Here is a 22,084-nt window from a genome sequence, read left to right on the forward strand (position 1 = left end):
CAAAAAGTAACTAATATCTTTTGGTCACTATAAAACCCATTTCGTCACAAGGAAATATTTTTTATCACTTGATAATCTGCTTCGTAAATATTCACACGTATCACGGCGATGAGCGCAATATCTATCTTGTTAAGGTCAAACAAATTTTACATAACAAATCACTTTTCAGTTAGAAATTTCTTTTGATGTTTGATCTACTCAATTAGTGTCAGGTCATCGGATTAAGCCCCTTTGTCTGTACCCACGCTATACCTATCTTTTTGTCAAGAGGATCTCGAAAAGGAATCCTTCCTTATTTTTATTGATATGATAAGTAATTAACCTTTTATGTACCTCACCTGGACAAAGTCGATTTTTGTCCCAAGATCCGAGCACGTCACTTTATTCTGGATCTTCGAGGAATAAACATCTTTACCTTATATCGACTCAATTATTAATTACAGGTAGGACATTATTATATATATTTTTATATACATTTTTATTACGATTACTTATCCTTTTAAAGGGTAAACATTCAATTTTTCTTGTCATAGAATTTTATAATGTCTTTAAATTACATTTATATACATGTATATTACATGTTATGATATGAAATTATTGTTAGTCGGAAATAATAACTTATATGTTTTTTTTTCTTAATCATTTTATGTTCATAATCTTTTTCCTTCTGTTCCTAATACTTTGTTATTTGATTTATTCTTGATTTTCTTACTAGTCTATTATTACTGTTCCCCGCTTTTCATTTCAATCAGTGTTAAAGCGGAATCCGGAATCACCACGTGATTGGTTCTAAATTCAATCATTGTTTACACTTCCGCTCAAGAGGAAATTCTGGTTTTACAAATCTATTTCGAGTATGCGTGTTTCAGTAAGTTCAATCGATCGTTCTTAAATATTGATGTAAGTGTTTAACATGTTACGTTTTACCTACAGTTTCTTTATTTGCATTTAAGATCTATATTTGACTTAAATTCACTTTACATTTTTATTCGGTTCATCAAAACGGTTTCTTTTATTTGTATTTAAGATCTATATTTTACTTTAATTCACTTTACATTTTTATTCGGTTCATTAACATAACCGAGTACATGTGTACTCACGCTAAGAATAGGTGTACAGCTTGCTACGAAATATAGTTGACTCTTCAGTAATTGCAGTCCTCATCGTAGCTAAGCGATCTCTCCATTTTAGTTAATTTTCCCCCATTTATTCGATATTTTTATTTATAATCATATGATAGTTACGTACTTATAAAACAAAGCATTAATGTGTCAATGTTCACTTAGCATGTGTATATGTTACAATTGTGTTGGAGTATGCAAAGACTCATTTTATTGTGGTACTTTTTGCGTTGCATCTCCATACATATTTTGTAAAGATTCATTGTCTATATTCACTTAGCATGTGTATATGTTACAATTGTGTTGGAGTATGCAAAGACTCATTTTAATGTGGTCCTTTTTATGATGCATCAGTCTTTGCATGTTTTGTACAGACTTAGTGTTTATTACTCTGTTTTATTTTTCATTGTTTTTATCATTTGTTTATAAATGATGACTTTATGCTGGATCTTCGAGGAATAAACATCATTACCTTATATCGACTCAATTATTAATTACAGAACACCAAACCAACAACCACATCCCAAGCACGAAACCTTTTCGTGAGAGTACTCTCAGAAACTTCCTTTACAGCTACAGATGAGGTGGTTGCTGATGATTGAGGGGCTGGAGACGTCATATTGCGTTGACTTACCACACCAGTAACAACTCGCTGAAGTGTTTGGATATATATTGGCGGCGCTGAGACATTAAAAGGTGCCGCTAAGTGAACTAAAGATGTTGGTAAAGTTCCAAGCATCGATCTCAAATGGATTTAAATAAGTAGCGATAACAAAAATTTCCTGTGATAGAGGCAATAACTCTTTAACTATTTCAAGGTGGGGGCTTTATATTTTGAAATGTCTTAGGAAGTCCTTCTACGTTCATGAACAAGTTTTTTTTCTATACCACCCAAAAGAAAAAAAGAGATGAAAACTCATAAAAATACATATTTTTGAATGTTCTTCACCTTTGACCTTCCGGATGTTTTGATCATAGAAAAATCATTGCGAGTTGTTTCGTTTCTTTACGTTAAGTCCTTATGATATTTTTGATTTTTTGCGTAATTAAAAACATGCGAAGGAGAATAATACTTACCGCCTATTGCGTACCTGTTCGTCTTTTAGAGATCTGCACCTACTTGTTACAATGAAATCACCCGTTCTAGTTTAAGCGTTCAAGCATCACTGCTGTTTTTAAAAGGCAGGATCAAATGCCTTTATAATTTTCCTGAGCAGGATGGACGACGTACATGAAGGATTTTGAAGAAGTTGCGAAACAAAAGTTTCACTTACGGAAGAAAAATAATAATCAACAGAACAGTATCAATAGGACGGAATTTAAACTGTGATGTAAAGATCTAAAATTGTTTGAATATATCTAATAATGCAAAAAGGTGTCCCGAGAAAAATGGAGGGGGGGGGGGGGGGGAGAGAAAAAGAATAAAAAAACAAAACAAAAGGAAGACATGTACAATACACCTTTCACTTGAAAAGTAGAAAGACCTAAAAAAAAAACAATGTGACTCTACGTAACAACTATTTTGTGTTTGCAATCATCCAATAGATTATTAATATGAAATATGACACCAGAAATAAGATTAAGAGTTTATGAATTTCCTATTGGTGTATAATCCGATCAAGCAGGTTTATATGATCAAGTTTACAGTGTGTATTGCTATAATACATGAATATAGCCTTATCATTGAACGAGTGCGATCATGTCAACAACCTATTGCTATTTAAGTTTCAGAACAACGATTTCTTCATAAGCAACAAAATTTATGGATAAGTTCTCGGCGAAATTTGCATATAATAAAATATACCTAAGGTGATTGTGTCCTATTTGAATTGTAATATTTCAAGTTTAATTTTTGTTTTTAAACTAAGTAAATGTTAGAGGGGGTGGGGGGATATGCACACGAAATCTACGAAAACTAAACCCCAGACAATATTACAAAGCTGTTTAGAGGGACATAAACACGATTTCAGATTTTTAAATTTTAAGAATACAATAGTGTACTTGTGTTTTGATTGATTCACAAAAGTCTGAATGTAAGAAGTCATGTTACATGTACCAGCAAGATACAGCGAAAAAGATGATGTAATTGAAACAAAGCTTGAGACGTGATCAATTTGTTGACTTTGGTTACAAAGAATGGAACGTAGAGGGATCACAATTTCCTTGACAAAATAAATTGTGCAAACAAGGTGAACTGATTCTGTTTGTTCATAAATAATTTTATGAACAGCAAAAAGCAGCATTAAAATGAAAGGGAACACCAACACAACACATGTTAACAATAACAGGACTCGGTCTTTGGTTTTAAAACAAAGAATTATCTTGTCTTACTTGCTTGTAACTAAGTACGTATACGTTTTTAAATATTTTTGTGTTATAAAGATGCGTCATATGTGATGTTAGCATTTTTATACACACAGTTTCAAATAATTTAACGAACACTCGACTATCGCTGGACTAAAGGCTCCAATTCATCGACTTGTGTCTTCGAGTAAAATTGACACCCCTAGTAATAAACTTACACAATATGACTAAAGTTAGACAACTCTGATAAGCACTATTCATAAGCAAAAAATCATTAGTTTATAACCCAATGAATGTTCATCAACAAATATGCAAGGGAAAGACACACTTGCAAGCTAGACAAACTATATTCCTTCTAAAGGGACTAAGACACAATTTCAGAAAAAATGTTTGGTTTTGATTTTTATGAATAAAACAGTTTGCTTGTGTATTTTAAATGATTCAACAACATGATGGAATGAACTATTTCATCAATAACAAAAAGCAACATTAGATTGAAAAAAGACGGGGGAATAAGATGGCGCAACTGCCCATTTAATCTAGTCGTAAAATACAATTTCAAATTTAACTTTTTTTCAATTAAATATATTTCATATCTGATAATACAAGTTTACAAAAGGGTAATTTCTAACTATATTCAGTTTAAAATATTTCAAAAAACGATAAGAAAAAAAAAATAATTCCTTAAGTTTTGGTGGTATCGAACCCACAACCTAAAAACCCAAGCTCTATAACGTTACCTATAAAGTTACCTATTGTCTGGTGCTCTAACCACTGAACAATTTCATTCACAACAAAGTGCGTTGTTTAAATGCAACATTAGACATTGGCCACGAATTTACGGACATATATAATTTTTCTAAAACGTTCAATTATTGGGCTACAAAATGACATTTTCAAAGTATAGTTGGTCATCTCTCCACATTTTTGTTGATAAAAATCGGTTTGAATTCCAGTAAACCGTATTTAGACTATGACAAAAATATGGAGCTTTGACCCACCTTATGAAAAAAGGCATTGAAGTTATAAAAAACGACACTATTTGGAGGTTTTTACACGCATACGCCAGTTGAAATCAATCTATTATAAGTATTTAAAATATTTCAGGGTTACAAACCGATGTTACGTCAAACATACACTATATATATATATATATATCAGATTTAATGATATGTTAATTTTGCAGTATCTAATTATTCCGCATATGGGCATTTTACACGCTTTATTCATCCATTTTCTTTATAGCAATACGACATTTATGTTAGCAATAGCAACCGGAGATCTGATTACAAAACAAAGAGTTGTTCATTTTAACAGGATAAGCAAAATAATTGCATGATTTTTTTCTTTTCTAATGCATGTATACTTGACTGCATAGTTTTTTCATATTTCGAATAAAGATGCGTGAGATAACAAACTGAAGGTAATAATTTTAGTGCAAGACTGGACTATAAGTACAATCATGTACATTTAAATACGATTGTAAATGCTTGATAAAAACAGTTCTCATACTGTAAGTAGCAACGTTGATCAATATCTTAACCGTAGATCTGTTATCACAAAGAGCCGCCATTACTTTATGACCTTTGACACAAGTAACAAAAATTGTTCGAAATGTTTAAGACCGTGCAGGTCGTGGTATTACTTAATCTAGCTAATTGTTTCTCACAATGCATTGCTACTCCTCCAAAATCCGGACCTAAGTGGAGTATATATGACCTTCTGGATGAGTTGGGACTTAAATCTTTCAGCGGGTTGTTGGAAACTACTGGATTTATGTACACGCTATCTGCGAATGCCTCAGGTTTGTAAGCGCTAGTTGATATACATGTATACACTGAGTACAAGAACTAGAGCACGGTGGACCGTGTAGTCTTAGCCGTTTATTGATCAATACTTCGAATGCAGATGCTATACTTAATCTTAATTCTAATTCAATATCATGCTACAAATAAAAGAATTTACTTTGTCCGCTTTAACCACTCTTTTATAGTTTTATTACAGTTTTTGCCAGTTTTAAGTGGGCTCAATAGTCGTGGCCATTTTTGACAGTATTGATCTCCTTAAAAATAAGAGCTCAATATAAAACATATAAAACTATAATAATTACCCAAATTTATTAGGTGAAATAGATGGATATTTTCGTAACTAACGAATAGTTAATAGCTAAACTAATAAAATTTTAGAATATTAGACAGAATCTGATGGTGAATGTGTTGCCCATCCAAACTACATTTAGTTACCTGTACCGAAACATTATGTTAAAAACCAATGTCATTCCATGTATTACCTATTACATAACTACAGGAGTAGTATCTTGTACAGGTAACTTAGAATTCAAATGAATTTTTGAACAAATTCATAAACATTAACAGGATTATATGATGAATAATGTTTGAATCAATTAACAATCCAATGTAATTTTAGCCATTTTGAATGTGTTTATTCTAAATGGTATGAGATTAGGAAATGAATTTAGGAACAAACGATTTAAATTTGATATGTAACAATTTTTAACATTTTAACCTCTCCCAAAAACATAATTATGAACGTTAAAAACAAATTATTATGCCGAATGATGCTTATAAAAAGATGATTTTATTGCTACATATACCACCGATAAGTATTTAAAAAATCAAGAATAAAAAGAAGACATAAAAACAAGAAGTGAAATTCGGTGAAATCACTATACGCGTATCAATCTCTGATTAATATTACAACACGTAATTTGGCATGAGTGGAGTACATGTATAACCAATTTTGAATTATTTTTTTTTATATCTTTTTTAAGATTTTGATTTTGATTTGGGCAATACATGTAGTAAAATTTATGTCAAAAATTAAAACTGAATTTTATCGAGTGAACAACTGGGAGATTGGAGGAAGGGGGGGGGGGTAGGGGTTAAGAAAGTTTGTCTCAATTATCTTGTCAAATAACATACATTTTTTTTTATATTCAAAGAGCATCCTGAATATTTAACCTGTGTTCTACTTTTCTGGTAAAAAACTTTAAAGCTTATGTGTCCTATTATGCTATAATACTAAGATGGTAGATTTGTATCACAGGTTTCATATTTTATGACGTCATTGCCTGAAGAAAAAAACCCAACTACTTGCAGAATAATGATTCACTAATATGCATAATAATGTAAAGTAAATTTAAAATTTCCCAGTAAATTTTCGCTGGGAGATACATCGTAGTTTACTGATAATGCAAGATCAGCAAAACTAAATCCACGTTGGTTGTGCGTGATTCTATGCATATGTACTTTGTTATGATTTTGATATTTCTACTAATGGAAGGTGTCCTAAACATGTATCGATCGATGATTTCATACAACATATAGGTCGCATCATATTGCAGATGTCGTAAAGTGTGATGAATTCAAATACAGATACATACTGTCCTTTCCTATATATTTCATTTTATCAAATAAAATATACAACATGATAATCTAAATCAGTAATGTAAGAACGACAACAAAATTATAGATTTGTACTCTAATTTTTAGTACCACAACGATGAAATATGTTGCTACAGTAAGCTATTTCCCGAGAATCGTTACTCATTGAATCCCCTTTGAATATACATGTACTAAACATGCAACAGTGAACTCAAATTTGTCACAAGTATGTAAATGTGCGTGTATTTTCTAAAAATGTCAATACTGTAGGTGAGAAATTCTTACACAGTTAAATATGTTAGGTACTCGTATAATCCATCTTTTTTCTACCAAACAGGTCCTTTCACCGTATACGCTCCGACCGATGAAGCCTTTAATAATCTGCCGCCTTCGGTGATGAAGAAGCTACAGAACGACGATAATTGGCGCCTGCTACACGACTTAACATCGTACCACCTAACAAAGGGAAACCTATCGTTTCTGAAATGGTCCAATAACATGATAACCCCGACACTTCTGGATGGGACCTCCATAAGACTGAACATTTATAACAACAACTCGGGGGAGGTTGGTCTGATTGATGGCATGCATTCAGGAAGCTAAATAGTTAACAATCTACACATCATATATATGCCTTACACTCTTAAAATATCATGTATTTTGGTCATACTCTGTAAATATCTTTTAGAATTTGTTTTCCAAAGTTTTGAACAAAAAAACCCAATTATTTTGAGTACATTTTTTAGTCTAAAGGAGGGGTATTTAACCCTAAAATATCAATGACCTTCAAGCATTTCTTATTACTGTGATTGAGGCCGGTCTAGCACAGTGTTCTGGTTTTTTTTTTGACGTACCACATGTATATTATTTACGGATCGTTTTACCACGGACGCCGTGCTAATAGTCTTTACATAATGAACAATTAATTTTGTTTCTAATAATAATAACCACAATACAATCGTTGCCTCCTAAATAGCAAATGTCTCGCCAACGTCTGAAAACACAAAAGAATGAATATTCCATTAATCACAAAAACAGCGTCTGAAGTTCTGAACACATTTGTGTCTTATATAGAAATAATATATAAAAAACATATAAGAATTTATGATCTTATTTTAAGCCTTCGATAATGTCGGTGTCTGGAGCCACTCTTATAAAGGCAGACCAGCAGGCAACGAACGGGGTTGTTCAGGTCATAGACAGAGTCCTCTATAGCATCCCCGATGACACAATTTCAAACTACATTCAAGAGAACAGCAGGCTCAGGAAACTAGCTATGTTGATGCAGATAGCAGGCTACCATGACAGCCTTGACAGTAAAGAAAACAATATGATATCCTTTATTATTTAAATACTTGTCGTTGCTTTGACGATAAAATTAGCAGAAATGATTTCCTTTTAAATCATCAATTCTAACAAATGAAAAAAAATGTTGGAATTTGAATGATCTGGTTTTAATTACTAGTATTCTGTCATAAGTTAATCTTTGATTTTAGTTTTTGGAAGGAGGTAGCTGCTGGTCTCTAGGTCCCGGTCTAAAAAAAAAGAATCAGCTGGACGATCTGATCGTCATCCGATTTGTTTTTATCAGACCGTGAGCTACAAACCTGCAGCTTGGATGAAGGAGGGCAATCTGATTGAAGCAGAGGGGACAATCAATACAACACCGTTTTTTCTATATTTTCTTAATTATGAACCTTTTAAATAAAAATGCATCCAGCACGCATAGTAACCCGGAATTGAACATTAAATAGCGCTGTATGCATGGCATTTTGAAGAGAGAGACCGTGGGTTGATAACATAAGGAATAAAACCGAGGAAGGTAGTTTGATCATTTGTATCCGATATTTAAGTGAAATGACTTCAGCTTCCTCAACTTTTTTGATCAGCATGGCATCTAAGGCGGCTAATTAGGACCTTGTTTTATTTCATTATCGGTCTGTCAGTTCAATCAAGCACTCAGCATCCAAAAATGAGAGTCATCTCACCATGCTTTGATTTTATTTTCTGTTACTTAGCATTCAACTCCGACAAATTTTAAAAGGTTTCTCCTTGCTGATATTTATTTTTTTTATTTGGCTTGATTTTAGATACATGTAAAATAAATTCCATCTGTATAATGATTTTTAAACACTATCTTTTCATCGAGAAAATGGACAAAGTAATGTGCGTAATTGTATAATTAGTCACTTTAGGTAACGGTGCATTTTAACAGTTTCATTTACTTTTCGCATTCACTTATAATCATTCATTCATTCTAAATTTCTTTATACTTTGCAGTTCATCAAATATCATTGTACAAACCAAATATAATAAAGTACAGAAGTGGGTATTTCAGAGGAGACCCTAGTACATATATACATATATAAGTAAAGGGGAGAAGAATCAAAAGAAAAACATCTTAAGTTAATTACAAATATCGTTTCTCAATTTCATACTATAGTAGAATGATATATTTGCCGAGGTTACACATATCTTTATCTGTTAATTCTAGTTATTAAACAATTGCAATAGCTTGAACATCGGTGGTTTCTCATAAAAATAATCAAAATCATTTATCAAATATTGTGGTTCCTCAATTATTTTTTTCTGAGTTAATGCATTACATAATATAGGCGCGTCAATGACATCACTTTTTTATATGTAGCTTGGAACTGGTATATCGAGTCGTTATTTCTTATCTCTTGCTAAAGAGTGATTATTATTAGCCTATGCAATGTTTACCGCCTTTGCTCTTGGTGTATGTATTACGTGACTTGCACACGTCTGGTCTTGATTGATTATAAAGTACAGGGAAGTAAAAATCTGATAATAATGACGAGCAATGCAAGTTTATTAATCAATGGTAAATGCTACTCCTCATTAGCATCTGTTAATCTACATTGATATCCATCTTTTTGCGCATATTGCAAGTTTCAAAAACGTCATTAAGGAAATATGTCATATCCTAAAATGTGGAACACAAGATTCATACAAAAATGTCTTCATCTAATGGTGGCACGTTTAAAAAAAATCTAAATGTGATCGACAACCTAGAATCTATCAACTTAATCTTTATGTTCTGTACAAAATGCAGGAATTTCCTTCGATAATTACTGTTTTTACAGATCAGCAGAACTTTGAGTTCGTTTTATTGGGACTTTAATTGTTCCCTTTTTTTACTTTTCCAATACTAATATTTTTTTTATTTATAGAGCAAAACATCACATTATTTGCGCCTTCCGATGCCGTCTTCGAAGAAATGGGAGCTAACTTTACAAATCTCTTGACTAACGCATCAACCATTAAAGGTATGCAATTATAACAGTAGATTTTGTTATATGTGGTATTCATACTGGATAATAAATGATTATAAAAGAAAAACTATTGAAAACAGAGAGAGAGAGAGAGAGAGAGAGAGAGAGAGAGAGAGAGAGAGAGAGAGAGAGAGAGAGAGAGAGAGAGAGAACGAGAGAGAGAGATTGAGAGAGAGATTGAAACTGCCTAATAACCACATTAGATACATGTATTTATAAGAATAGATGATTGTATGACATTCGTTATCAAAATGCGATATGTTTTGCGTGTTGAACTTAAATAAAAGTCAATGATATTCAACCGGCAGCTATAGAATCGGAATAATTATATTTAGCACGGGTCTAGTATTTTTTTATAGTTAAAATTTGCTAAACAAAGCTAACTTATAAAATTAATGGAACGTTTTATTAAATCATCATTGCATCTAATCTAACGAAATGTTTTCCTTTTTCATAAAAACGTGATGATAAAAACTACAAACAGACAGCAACGTTAACATAACTGTACTTAGATTTGTAACTTGCCCAAGCCGATTATTTTTTTCTTCTTCTCCTTTTACAGGCATTATACAGAACTAATCAAAATGAAGCTCAATACACAGTAAAAACTTCAGCTGATCAAAACGCAAAATCGAGAAAGGCCAAAATTGAAATATTTAGTTCACGAAATTTGAAATTGAAATAATGTACTAAAACCTAGGAGTCAGTTTGTTGTGATATTTTGTTTGAAAGGCGTTATGTAATGTAGGTTCAAAAGTTACAAATAACAGGCGAGCTTATTACCATCACTTTTACATATTTTATCAATATACTGGCGTGCGACCAGTTCTTGCCGAGTACCATTTCTCGCCAGTACGTTGTGACATCATTAATCGTCTATATTTTTATTTAAGGAATGAATTCAAAATTTATTTGTTTTATACGATATAAAATGGTTTGGGGCAGTTTACGCTTTATAAACCGCGAAGCGGTTTATAAAAAAGCGTAAACTGTTACAAACCATTTTATATCGTATAAAACTAATAAATTTTGAATTCATTGCTTATAATTTAATTTTTTATACTTCATTGTATATAAAAACGGTCATTTTACCTTTAAAATGACGTAAAATTGTACAAAATTCAAACGTAACGTCAGGCGTATTGATACATTTTAGACGTTAGTCTTACTATGACGTAGGCAACATTCTTTATACGATATAAAATAATCTTTTAGCCAATCAGAAAGCTTGTTACAACCAGAATTAAATTATGTGTTGATAAAATGACGTCACAATGCACTGGCGAGAAATGGTACTCGGCGAGATCTGGTAGCACGCCAGTACAGTTTGTAGAGGTAAGACCGAAATCAAAACGGGAAGTTTGTTGATGGTATTATGATTTTGCCACGTTTGCTGAATCGTTTGAACAATTGTCTAATGCAGTGTCTGTTGTATAATTGTCTCATGGAGTGTTTGTTAAACAATTGTCTCTTATTCAGTGTATGTTGTACAGTTGTATTATGCAGTGTCTGTAGTACAATTGTCGTATAAAATGTCTGTAGTACAGTTGTCTTGTGCACTGTGTGTAGTACAGTTGTCTTATGCAGTGTCTGTTGTACAGTTGTCTTATGCAGTGTATGTTGTACAGTCGTCTTATACAGTGTATGTTGTACAATTGTCTTATGTAGTGTTTGTTGTTTAGTTGCAGTGTTTGTAGTACAATGGTGTTATGCAGTGTCTGTGGTTCAGTTGTCTAATGCAGTATTTGTTGTACAGTTGTATTATGGAATGTCCGTTGTAAAGTTGTCTAATGGAGTGTCTGCTGTACAATTGTCTTATGTAGTGTCTGTTGTTAAGTTGTCTTATGGAGTGTATGTTGTACAGTTGTCTTATGCATGTCTGTTGTACAGTTGTCTTATGCACTGTCTGTAGTACAATTGCCTTATGCAGTGTCTGTTTTACAATTGTCCTATTGAATGTCTGTTGTAAAGTTGTCTGTTGTACAATTTTCTTATGCAGTGTATGTTGTACAGTTGTCTTATGCAGTGTCTGTAGTACAATTGCCTTATGCAGTGTATGTTGTACAGTTGTCTTATGGAGTGTCTTTTGTACAGTTGTCTTATGGACTGTCTGTTGTACAATTGTATTATGCAGTGTCTTTTGTACAATTGTATTATGTAGTGTCTGTAGAACTGTAACGTGTCGGGCATCGACCAGGCGTTTAGGTCCGTGTCCGGTTCACCCGAGTTTTATAGAGAATCCCAAGTGCCTTTAGGATGTACGAACAGCTTTAATTCAAAATATATAAATAAACGTAAACTACTGCCTTGTGGTTATTTCTCAATACATATATAAGCTATTTTAATGTTTTCCAACCGTCCTTGCTACCTGGCAAGGCAACTTGTCGCTCAGCTACTTGGTAATACAACTGGGTCAATCAATCTGGCTATGCCACTTTGTCTATCTATTTGCACCCGATAAAATACTAATTTAATCAATTCTAATATACCAAACTTTCTAGTTACATAATTCACATCTGTGAAATTTTACTATACAGTAATTTGCACTAGGGATTACTTCACGTATAAATATAAATCTAACATAAGCGCTTAAGGACCGCCAAACATACTTTTTCGATTTATTAGTCTATCTGACTAATAAGAAACTACAAAAACTGTTTTTGTTGTTTGGTTTTATATAATAAAACACTTAAATAACTGTTTTAATCATTTGACATTTTAATTACACTATTTACAATAATAACTGATAAAAAAAAATACCAACAAGGGAAGATAACTCTGTCAAGCGTTTCAGAACAATTGTCTTATGCAGTGTCTGTAGAATAATTGTTTTATGCAGTGTCTGTAGGACAATTGTATTATGCAGTTTCTGTTGTAAAATTGTATTTTGCATGTGGTGTTTGTGTACAATATAACTGTATTGTGTGTTAACTGCTGTACAATTGCGTTTTGAAGTGGCTGTTGTACAATCATATGTGCTGTGTTTGTTGTACCATTATAATTATTATTTGCACAGTTATCCTATTCATAATTGTTGTACAGTTATACTGTATGGTGTCGCACAATTATGTTATGTGATATTTGTTGTGCATTAATGTTTTACTGGGTGCTATCAGTTTTTTAATTGTAACATGTGATGTGTTTTGTGCAATTGCACTGATGTGCAGCTGCACTGTGTGGTATGCATTGTGCATTTTATTGTACTGTTATTTGTTACCAGCTTTATTCCGAAATCACACAGTAAACAACACGTTTTACACCAACGGCCTTAGAATTCTTGACGGCGGATATATTACTAACTTACCTGGGACAAAGCTTCCAATCAAGATAAATCAAGGTAATTGTGACGTATGCAAGCGCAAGTTAACGAAGGGGCAATTCAATTAGAAAATATGTTAATGCAATTTTATCAGAAAACAAATATATAAAATTAATCCTAAATGACTCATTTTGTGATTTTTTTTTTTGGGGGGGGGGGGGGGCAAAATAATGCAAATGCTAACGCTTAAGTCCTTCAAAATAGTAGCAATTCTTATTTCAGAGTATTTTTTTCATTTAGAATGAACGCCTCATATATTCATGTATGAAATATGAAAAATATTACATACAGTTGTATTAAAAATTTTTATTATACGTACTGGATAGCAAAACAGTCACTGACAATGTTCTTGATATATATGTATAGAACGGTTTCTTTTGTATTACAAAATGGTGGGTTTTTTTTTTTATAAAAAGGTCCCTTTAGAATACTTTGTAAAATATTTCGGTCATTTTTCAGTCACTTTTCGGTTGTCTTGCTGTAAATTTTGAATTTATGATGTAAATACAAAGTTTACAACATGACCACTGTAAATTTTGTATTTACACCTACATTATGACAATTAACTGAATGACATTGATCAAATTGTGCATGCTCCTTAATATACACCAAGTGTTCCTTACATTCATTGTAACTATGCTTCGAATTATTTTACTTTAATCAAGACCGGTCGATTAGATAGCATAGAATGTTTTACCGTTTAATCACTCCAAAAGACAAAATAAAAAAAAAAAACCCTAAAGGAAATAAATGCTCATTCTTTCGAAATAAGGAGTACAGAACAACGAACGCAAAGTAATTAAACATAGACATTAAAAAAAGAGAGCATTATTCGACTATCGGTATGAAATAGGCTGACTGAGCAATATATCCAGATTATTCATATAAAAATAAACAATACTATCGAGAACATTAATAATTAAAAATATGATGTCACAATGACGTCACAAGTGCCTTATTACGTAGACAAAGGAAAATAAAAAGGGGGAAAATCTTTTAAACAGTAAATAGAAGTTCATTGACATGCCTGTTATCTTTTGTATATTACTCATTAGTGTATTTATACAACAATCGTTAAACAGATATACATTCATGCACACTTTCACAATCACGGTCACAAAAACATACAAGCTCGTGGGCACTGTGGCAACGCACTTGTTGTCACAAATTGATATGGACTTCGTCTATATTTCTTTAATCACCGCCCCTTATCATTTCTTCCTAAACATATGATATTCAACATATTGGATTAAACATCAAAAGGCTTCAAATGAGAAAAAATTCGTATGAATAAAGTACATGTATAATGGTATTGCAAATACAATATAGAAATAGCCAAGCTATATTCTCCAGCATGGTGAACATCTGCACATGTCTGAATATAAAACCTCCTCTGATATTCAAACCAGATATATTATTTTAGTATAAAACAAGAGCGATACATTAAACAAACGATATCAACTGAAAAACAAATCAGGGTATATACTCTTTGCACTGATATTCTTTTTAAAAAAGCATATCATATTTGATATACACAACTGACGTTAATATCGAGATTGTGCAATCTTTGCAAATTGTACTCGAATTAAGAAATGAAGATAATAATTTTTCTATTGATCGACGTATCAAAGAAAAAATTGACCGGAAAACTTCATCAATGCGCGTAGCGCATTGATGAAAAAGTTTTCCGGTCAATTTTTTCTTTGATACGTCGATCAATAGAAAAATTATTATCTTCATTTCTTATCATTTAATAAAACATTTTCAAATAAAAAAATGTGAAGTGTCATTGATCAAAAATGTAAATAATGTAAATGAAGCGGCGCGTATGAATACAAAACAACAACAGCAACAAAATTCAAAATGGATTCGCCTTCAGCTGATGCAGAGCTACTGGGCTGAATTTAATGGATTAAACACAAATAGTGAGTTAAAATCTGAACCAGCTGAATTGAAAACAAAAGGAAAATACATGCGATAGCTTGTGATATCATTCACTGTGCAGAAAAACTCGTATTAAAACTAGTTTTCATGTGAGATCGCTGGAATAACCATCCAAGGAAAAGCGATCGTGGACAAAAATAGCTGATATGCCGACAGAGAATAGTATGTATAAGCGACTTTTGTAAACTTTGTGGTAACTAGATAGCCAGTGATGCACTTAAATGGTATATCAGCCGCTTGGAATGCGCAGAAGGAGTTGATACATCACTCATAGCTTTTCTTTACGACGCTTATTTTGATGACCGATCATCTACGTGTGTAAATGTAAAAATTATCGTTACCAAATTTGAACAGCAGTGTTACCGTGAAAGTTTATAGGCCTATATATTCGTTATAATAGGAACAGCCAGCCTCGCTGTAAATGTTGATTGATCTCAAGCAGACGAAATCGTGAGAAGAAGCTAAATTTTCTATTTCGTGAATCAAACAAAGTGTTTTGTTTATTTTTGAAGGTTAAACTTTCAAGTTTTTATATTCACAAGTTTGCATTTTGTTTGCTGACAATAAAACAGACACAACTTTACATTTTGTTGACAGTGTTTATCTTGGAAATTCCCGTTCTATAAATAGTGTTAGATCAGAACAGTTGAGAAAAGTACATGTAGATCCGGCAAAAATTTTATTGATGCAGGTATCAAAGAAATTTTTCAACCAATCAGAAGAGCCGATATCTCATCAAACGAATAAATATTAAATGATATCGGCGTCATGTTTAATTTGTTTTGATTTAAGAGATAGATAGTTACGACTATCAAAAGTCAAAGGTCATGCTCAAATGGTTCTATTTGGATTTTTTTTTTACAATTTCTGTAGTTCGGCTACTAAATATATTTACCTGTGTCAATTTTTTTTTTTTTTTTTTTTTTTTTTTTTTTTGAACAGGTGTTTATGTGAGCGGAGCTAAACTTGTTGAGGAGGATGTCTCTTTGAAGAATGGAGTTCTACATATAATCAATAAACTCTTATAAAAGCATATTAAATTGTTTTATGATGCGACTGCGTACACGTAAATGCTTTATTTCTTATATCCCTACAAAATGAATTCTTAACTCTGGTTGTTGTCAATCGTTCTGTTTTTTCTACTTGTATACTGCATTATATATTACCGGCTTATCAATATTTCTTGACAAAAATGGCGTTTCGCTTTTAATTAGGGGGCTTTGCTTGCCATCCAGCAAAGACAAAAAAAAAAAAACACAATATACTATCATAGTAAATTTATGTCCCGTTCTGAGGCTACGGGGATAGAGTAACGTCAAAAAAAGAAGGGAAAAAACATGGAAGATAAAGTACAAAAATCAATTAAAAAAGCAATTGATGGTACGTTAGATGTATCCAAAACGAGGATAAATAAAGCATAGATTATGGTATATGACCAGAGGAAAACAACGTCTAGAGCGGGCTCCAAATCACACACACGGGACAAAAATCACGAAGTGCCAGAGGATGAAAAGAACGAAATCCTTGAAAATTAATGAAGGCCTACAAGAAACCTTCAGTGTGAATGAATGAAGCACGTAAAGGCAGAGCAATTTTTGGGTAACATTGACGCTAATTGCAGCAAAATGCGTGTACATGTAGATTACCAAACGCTGTTGCGATATTTATTTCTCAATTTATTTGTCATAATTTCATAATTCAAAATGGAAGACGGGAAAACGAAATGGCTCCTTAGTAATTAACAATAAGGCCAAGCCTTATCTTACTCGATAAAAACAAACACTCTCCACGGTGTAGATAAGTTGATGAAAAACGTAAGATATTGATCTTTAAGTGTGTTGCAATGTAGATAGTTCTGGTCATTTTTGTCCATTTTGACAATTTATATTTTTATAAGAAGTTTTGAAGTATTGGGTAAACTACATGAAAAAGTATTTTAACAAGAGCTTGAACTTTGGTAATTTCATAATTAACAGAGCATAAGTGGTAATCAGTATCAGGTTACATGAACCTACATTAAGCAGCCGAGTAGAAGTAGACCATTATTATGTAAAGACGTCATTGTCATTATGAACAAAACGTAAAATCTATATTTTTTTATATTAAACAAATGTTAGATGATGTATATAATTAATATAATTTTAATGATGTTTCTTTGAATTAACATTACATAATAAAATAACGCCCCATTCAATGACAGTCCAATTCGCAAGATGACTATTTCAAAGAAAAATATTGGTCAGGTATGATAGTTGGAATTAGTTTTGCTAACCAGTCAATATTAATATTGACTTTATAATAAAGACTTAAGTCTTTTATTATTGTCATTAAAATCATGCAATTGAACTTTTTAGAATTCATTTTTTTAAGATTTATCAACGAAACAACCTTCTGAATCATGGTTGTACCTTAATATTTTCTAGTTTCATTGTTGGTAAAACTTGTTTTACAAACCTTGTATGTTGCAAATATTAGCAGTTCCTAATACGATTAGATCTCAAGTATTAATATCCGGCAAATAATTTGATCGGTTGAGATAAAATCAATAATGTTCGCCATTTTTATGATTTCTAAAACACAACACAATCAAAGAATATTAGTATAAAAAAGGTAAGATTTGAGGCAACTTCGGACATGAAGTATAATCGTTAAAACATGTACAAACGACACGTGTTGTAAATATATACAAATATATACAATACAAAAAATCGTTTTCGTATTAAAAAAAACCCGAAACAATACACAGCAATTTAATATGATATACGTGTACTTTGTTGTTTGTATATGGTAATAAGAGGATCAACCCATAATACATTTAGAAGGGATGAACGTGATGTGCTTCTTCTGTCACCTGCATAACTCTTTTTTCCACTCAAGACATTTCATTTAAGTCAATATTGTTCACACTTTTGAGAAAAATAACAAGACATATCGTTTACTTATGAGAATGACATACTTTAGAGAACTGATTGATGGCACGTAGACACATGCATATGAGAATATAGTTTACAAATATTTGGATTATGGTTCAATTTGGATCATTATTAAAGCAATTTCAGTTAAAAATTACACAGCATTAAATGAGGCTATGATCGTCTTCAACATTAATTCGTCATTTAAATTTTGCTTAATGTGTAACATAAAATGCTCTTTTTGGTGATTTTTGTGGGTCTGAGGTCTGAGGGTAGCGACACTGCATATAAAAATGCATACCAGTGTTTGCGTGTTGTGTTATTTTTTTATTTCTGCGAAGGGTCACTATCTTCATTGTTTGCATGAAACATCAGATATAGCAGTTTATTGTTTACATTTACACTTATAAAAAATTAATTAGTTGAAGTAACTAAGTTATTGTTTATGTACTTAATATACATTAGAAGTTTAGATGGATGATATAGCCAATTATTCTTATGTGGAAATTTAAGTCAGACATTATCATTCCGTGATTTTTCTTGGGTTGCGCTAGGTTTCGGCATTCGTTTGACTGATACCTGTATGATATGGATTGTGTATTGTTCAGTACTTTCATTTTCTACAGAACTATGCATCGCAATCGTGTTTTTTAGGAAATAAGAAAATACTCTGCGCATGAAAAGAATCACAATATACATTGCCAATTTGTGTTAGTTTTATATTTTTCTTCCAATTTCTGTTTTATTGGCAAAACCTGTTCTATTATGCTTTGTCATAATTATGTATACCAGTTATTACACACAGATCTGAAGAAACCGGGAAAACTAATCAAGAAACAGTAATTGATATAAAACATTCATCATTAACAAGCACATCACATTTTACGCCATGAAGGCTGAAAGAAGTTGGGTGGATAACAAATTAACGTCCAGATCTACGTTGTATTTCTCATACAGTGTGTTATTCTACAAATTATCATTCAGTAAAAAAGTTAATTTTAGCTTTAAATTTGAATGTCTTGCAATATAATCGTTCTAAAGAGCTCTTCTTTTAAAGGATATCAATATATTCTATGCCAACGACCATCCACCCTCTTAAACCCAACTTCTCAAAGTCATCGTCCTTTGTAAATATCCTGTTCTATCGGTGCACCCACACGTCAGTTTGAACGACTCGTACATAAACCTGAGAGATTTTTGAAAATGTTTTCCGTAAAGCGCATACAGAAAGAAGTTCATGCTGAAGCTAAAGTAGTATAAGATTTGGGATATCTCCTGAATCAGATATTGTGTCATGTTGATATCGAGGGTAGAAAGAGATATCAAGCTGGAAAGTTTAGATACATGACTGGGCAAATTCAGCACCAAAAATGTAGTGGACACAAGGAAAAGTGTTCGAGTCACCCGCATTTGCTGTTTTGAGCGAAAAGTTCCCAGCCTTACACTTTTGGCATCTCTCAGAGATAAGCAGGCTTTTCTTTTTTCTTGGAACTTGGCAGCGGTAAAAGCCACTCGGATGTTCATGTAGCAGATCAGTAGGAAAGGGATCAGCATTGTGAGTACTGTATCAATCCACGTGACTATATTTAGAAAGTGAACGAAGGATTTGTCGATTGAGCACCGTGCAATACGTTCTGAAGGATAAATAGCCACGTCAGTTGTCCAGAATGAGAAATGATAAAGGCACACTGAAATAATTAGTAACGAAATAACTGTTATTCGCTCACGAACCTTGGTGCAAAACAATTTAGCATGAAGGGGATGACATATCGCTATATGTCTTTCGACAGTAAATCCGACTACAAACCAAACAGAGAGAAAACTAGACATATACGTTGAGTAAGCTATGATCCGACATAATGGCAGAGAAGTCAAGATATTTTTCACGGATCCATCAAACCACGAAAGAAATAGGCACAAAAGAAAAACGTTATCCACGAAAGCGAGGGCAACTAGGAATGTAGAAGACGAAGAGCTACGTAGGTAGTTCGAGGCAAAGACCAATATTGACACAAAGTTCCCGAAAACTCCAATGAAGACAATTGTTGGTATACATATGTTCCTCATAAGTTTGGCGATGTTATACGTTGCCATTCCATGTTCATCGATGTTATCGTCGAACATGATTGAGGTGTTGGCTGGCTGAGGTTTCAAAAGCACTTCATGTGGAATTAAAATGTTGATGGAGTTATTCAGAACCGACAATTGACGAATATCGTCCATCTGAAATGTATAATAAATAAACAAATAAAATAAGAATATAAAAAATAAATAAATAAAATAATGAGTTTTTTTATCCATTGATAAAAAAGAATTAGTTAATACTGACTTTATATAAAAAAAAACACTTTTAAACATACTTCTTTAACATTGATTAATTAAAGCAAAATAAAAAGAAACTCAGTAAAACTTACCTGACTGAGTAATTACAGCGACATCTATCCTGATGAACCGCTCTTTCATCACTGAGAGAGCGAGAGCAGAATCTCACGCTGAAATAGTCTACGATCGAGTGAACGATATCATATAGATTCGTCTGATACAGTATACGTACTGCAACCAAAACTCTGCTCTGACGTATCAAATTAAAAGCCATTGATCATTAGGAGTGTTGGTATTCTCAACAATCAAGAAATTTGTTGTATGCATATTTCACAGTGGTTTGACAAGATTATTTAGGCATCTTATGAAGCTATATACGTTTTGTATTTCTTTACATTGTTTATTTCTTGTAAACATGTATTGATTATGTTAAGGATAACGTTTCATTTTGTTTCCAATATATCTATGACTATGTGAAAAGCAGACTTACTTTCTTCCAGTTTTTCAATTTTGTTTCCTAGATTATCAATGACGTAAAGATACCTCCTTTTTATGCCTTCAAAACGAAAGAAGAGTAAGTAAAGCAAAATAATTTAAATTTAGTTGTCAATTAAAGCAAATATTCAAATATATCAACGCAAGTATGTATCTGATGTTAACACAGTATATACAGACATGTATTAGGATATTTAAGGAATCAATTCATATTCAAATTTGACTAAATTTCTATGGTAGGAAGGGATAGGCAAAGTTCAAAAATGGGGCGAAGCCCCCGGAAGCTCCCGTGGATTGTAGGGATTTTGTAGGGTAAAAATGGAGTTTTCAAAGTAGATTTTTGTGATTTTTTTCTTGTGATTATATTTAAAAAGTAAAATAAAAAAAGAATCAAATGTTTTGAAGGTTTGCATATTTAAGAACTGCAGTAATCCCTTTAAAAGCTTCTGCTTTGAAGAAACACGCGATTTTTTTTTTCAGATCTCGCTATAAATCACTCTGTTTTGAAAATAAAGATGAACATGCCAGTTTGAATTATAGTAAGAATAGAAGAGCGGTTAAAACACTAGCTAGTTTAACCAATTACTCAAAGGTGGTTACATTTTTTAGGGGTAGCTTGACTGAAATGGGTGTTTAAAATACGCTACATCATTGAACAAACGTTTTTTTTTTAATACTAAACCGACCAAATTTGCTCTATGTAGAAAAATCTCACGAGTTTTCTTATAAGATGCCAAGTATGTTTTTCAAAAATATTCAATCATTTTCTTTTGGACGAAGGCGGGATCTTCCGTTCAAACCGATTTATATCCTCTTTAACATAATAATGCTTTGTGCAAAGTTAAATTGATATTGTCTTAGTTGTTCTGATGATGAAAACAAAAGAGTAAAAAGTTTACAGACAGACACAGGCTTGACAAAAAGTGATCAGAATAGCTCACCTGATCCGTTGAGCTAAAATTTGTTT

At 32.3% G+C, this 22,084-nt stretch overlaps 2 protein-coding genes across 2 annotated transcripts; one reads left to right on the top strand and one right to left on the bottom strand.

The window, feature by feature from the left end:
* Window positions 1-5,003: 5,003 nt before the first annotated feature.
* LOC128160028 (transforming growth factor-beta-induced protein ig-h3-like) lies at window positions 5,004-16,516 on the top strand. Its single transcript, XM_052823277.1, has 6 exons — window positions 5,004-5,229; window positions 7,167-7,396; window positions 7,950-8,145; window positions 10,024-10,119; window positions 13,346-13,462; window positions 16,331-16,516. The coding sequence occupies exons 1-6, from the start codon at window positions 5,040-5,042 to the stop codon at window positions 16,414-16,416; spliced, it is 915 nt and encodes a 304-aa protein (XP_052679237.1). The 5' UTR covers window positions 5,004-5,039; the 3' UTR covers window positions 16,417-16,516.
* A 2,482-nt stretch (window positions 16,517-18,998) lies between these two features.
* LOC128160299 (FMRFamide receptor-like) lies at window positions 18,999-20,804 on the bottom strand. The gene is made up of 2 exons (XM_052823591.1): window positions 20,715-20,804; window positions 18,999-20,523 (listed from the first exon to the last, which is right to left on the bottom strand). Exon 2 carries the CDS (start codon window positions 20,521-20,523, stop codon window positions 19,396-19,398), a length of 1,128 nt encoding a protein of 375 aa, XP_052679551.1. The 5' UTR covers window positions 20,715-20,804; the 3' UTR covers window positions 18,999-19,395.
* Window positions 20,805-22,084: the final 1,280 nt, after the last annotated feature.

Source organism: Crassostrea angulata, chromosome 8 (assembly GCF_025612915.1).
Source record: "Crassostrea angulata isolate pt1a10 chromosome 8, ASM2561291v2, whole genome shotgun sequence".
NCBI lineage: Eukaryota > Metazoa > Mollusca > Bivalvia > Ostreida > Ostreidae > Magallana > Magallana angulata.

Excerpts from the sequence above, each read along its gene's own strand:
- LOC128160028 (XM_052823277.1), top strand. The coding sequence starts at position 5,040 with ATGTTTAAGACCGTGCAGGTCGTGGTATTACTTAATCTAGCTAATTGT. Across the intron at positions 7,397-7,949 it reads ATAACAACAACTCGGGGGAG|CCTTCGATAATGTCGGTGTC; the intron begins GTTGGTCTGATT and ends TCTTATTTTAAG. Across the intron at positions 8,146-10,023 it reads CTACCATGACAGCCTTGACA|AGCAAAACATCACATTATTT; the intron begins GTAAAGAAAACA and ends TTTTATTTATAG.
- LOC128160299 (XM_052823591.1), bottom strand. The coding sequence starts at position 20,523 with ATGGACGATATTCGTCAATTGTCGGTTCTGAATAACTCCATCAACATT.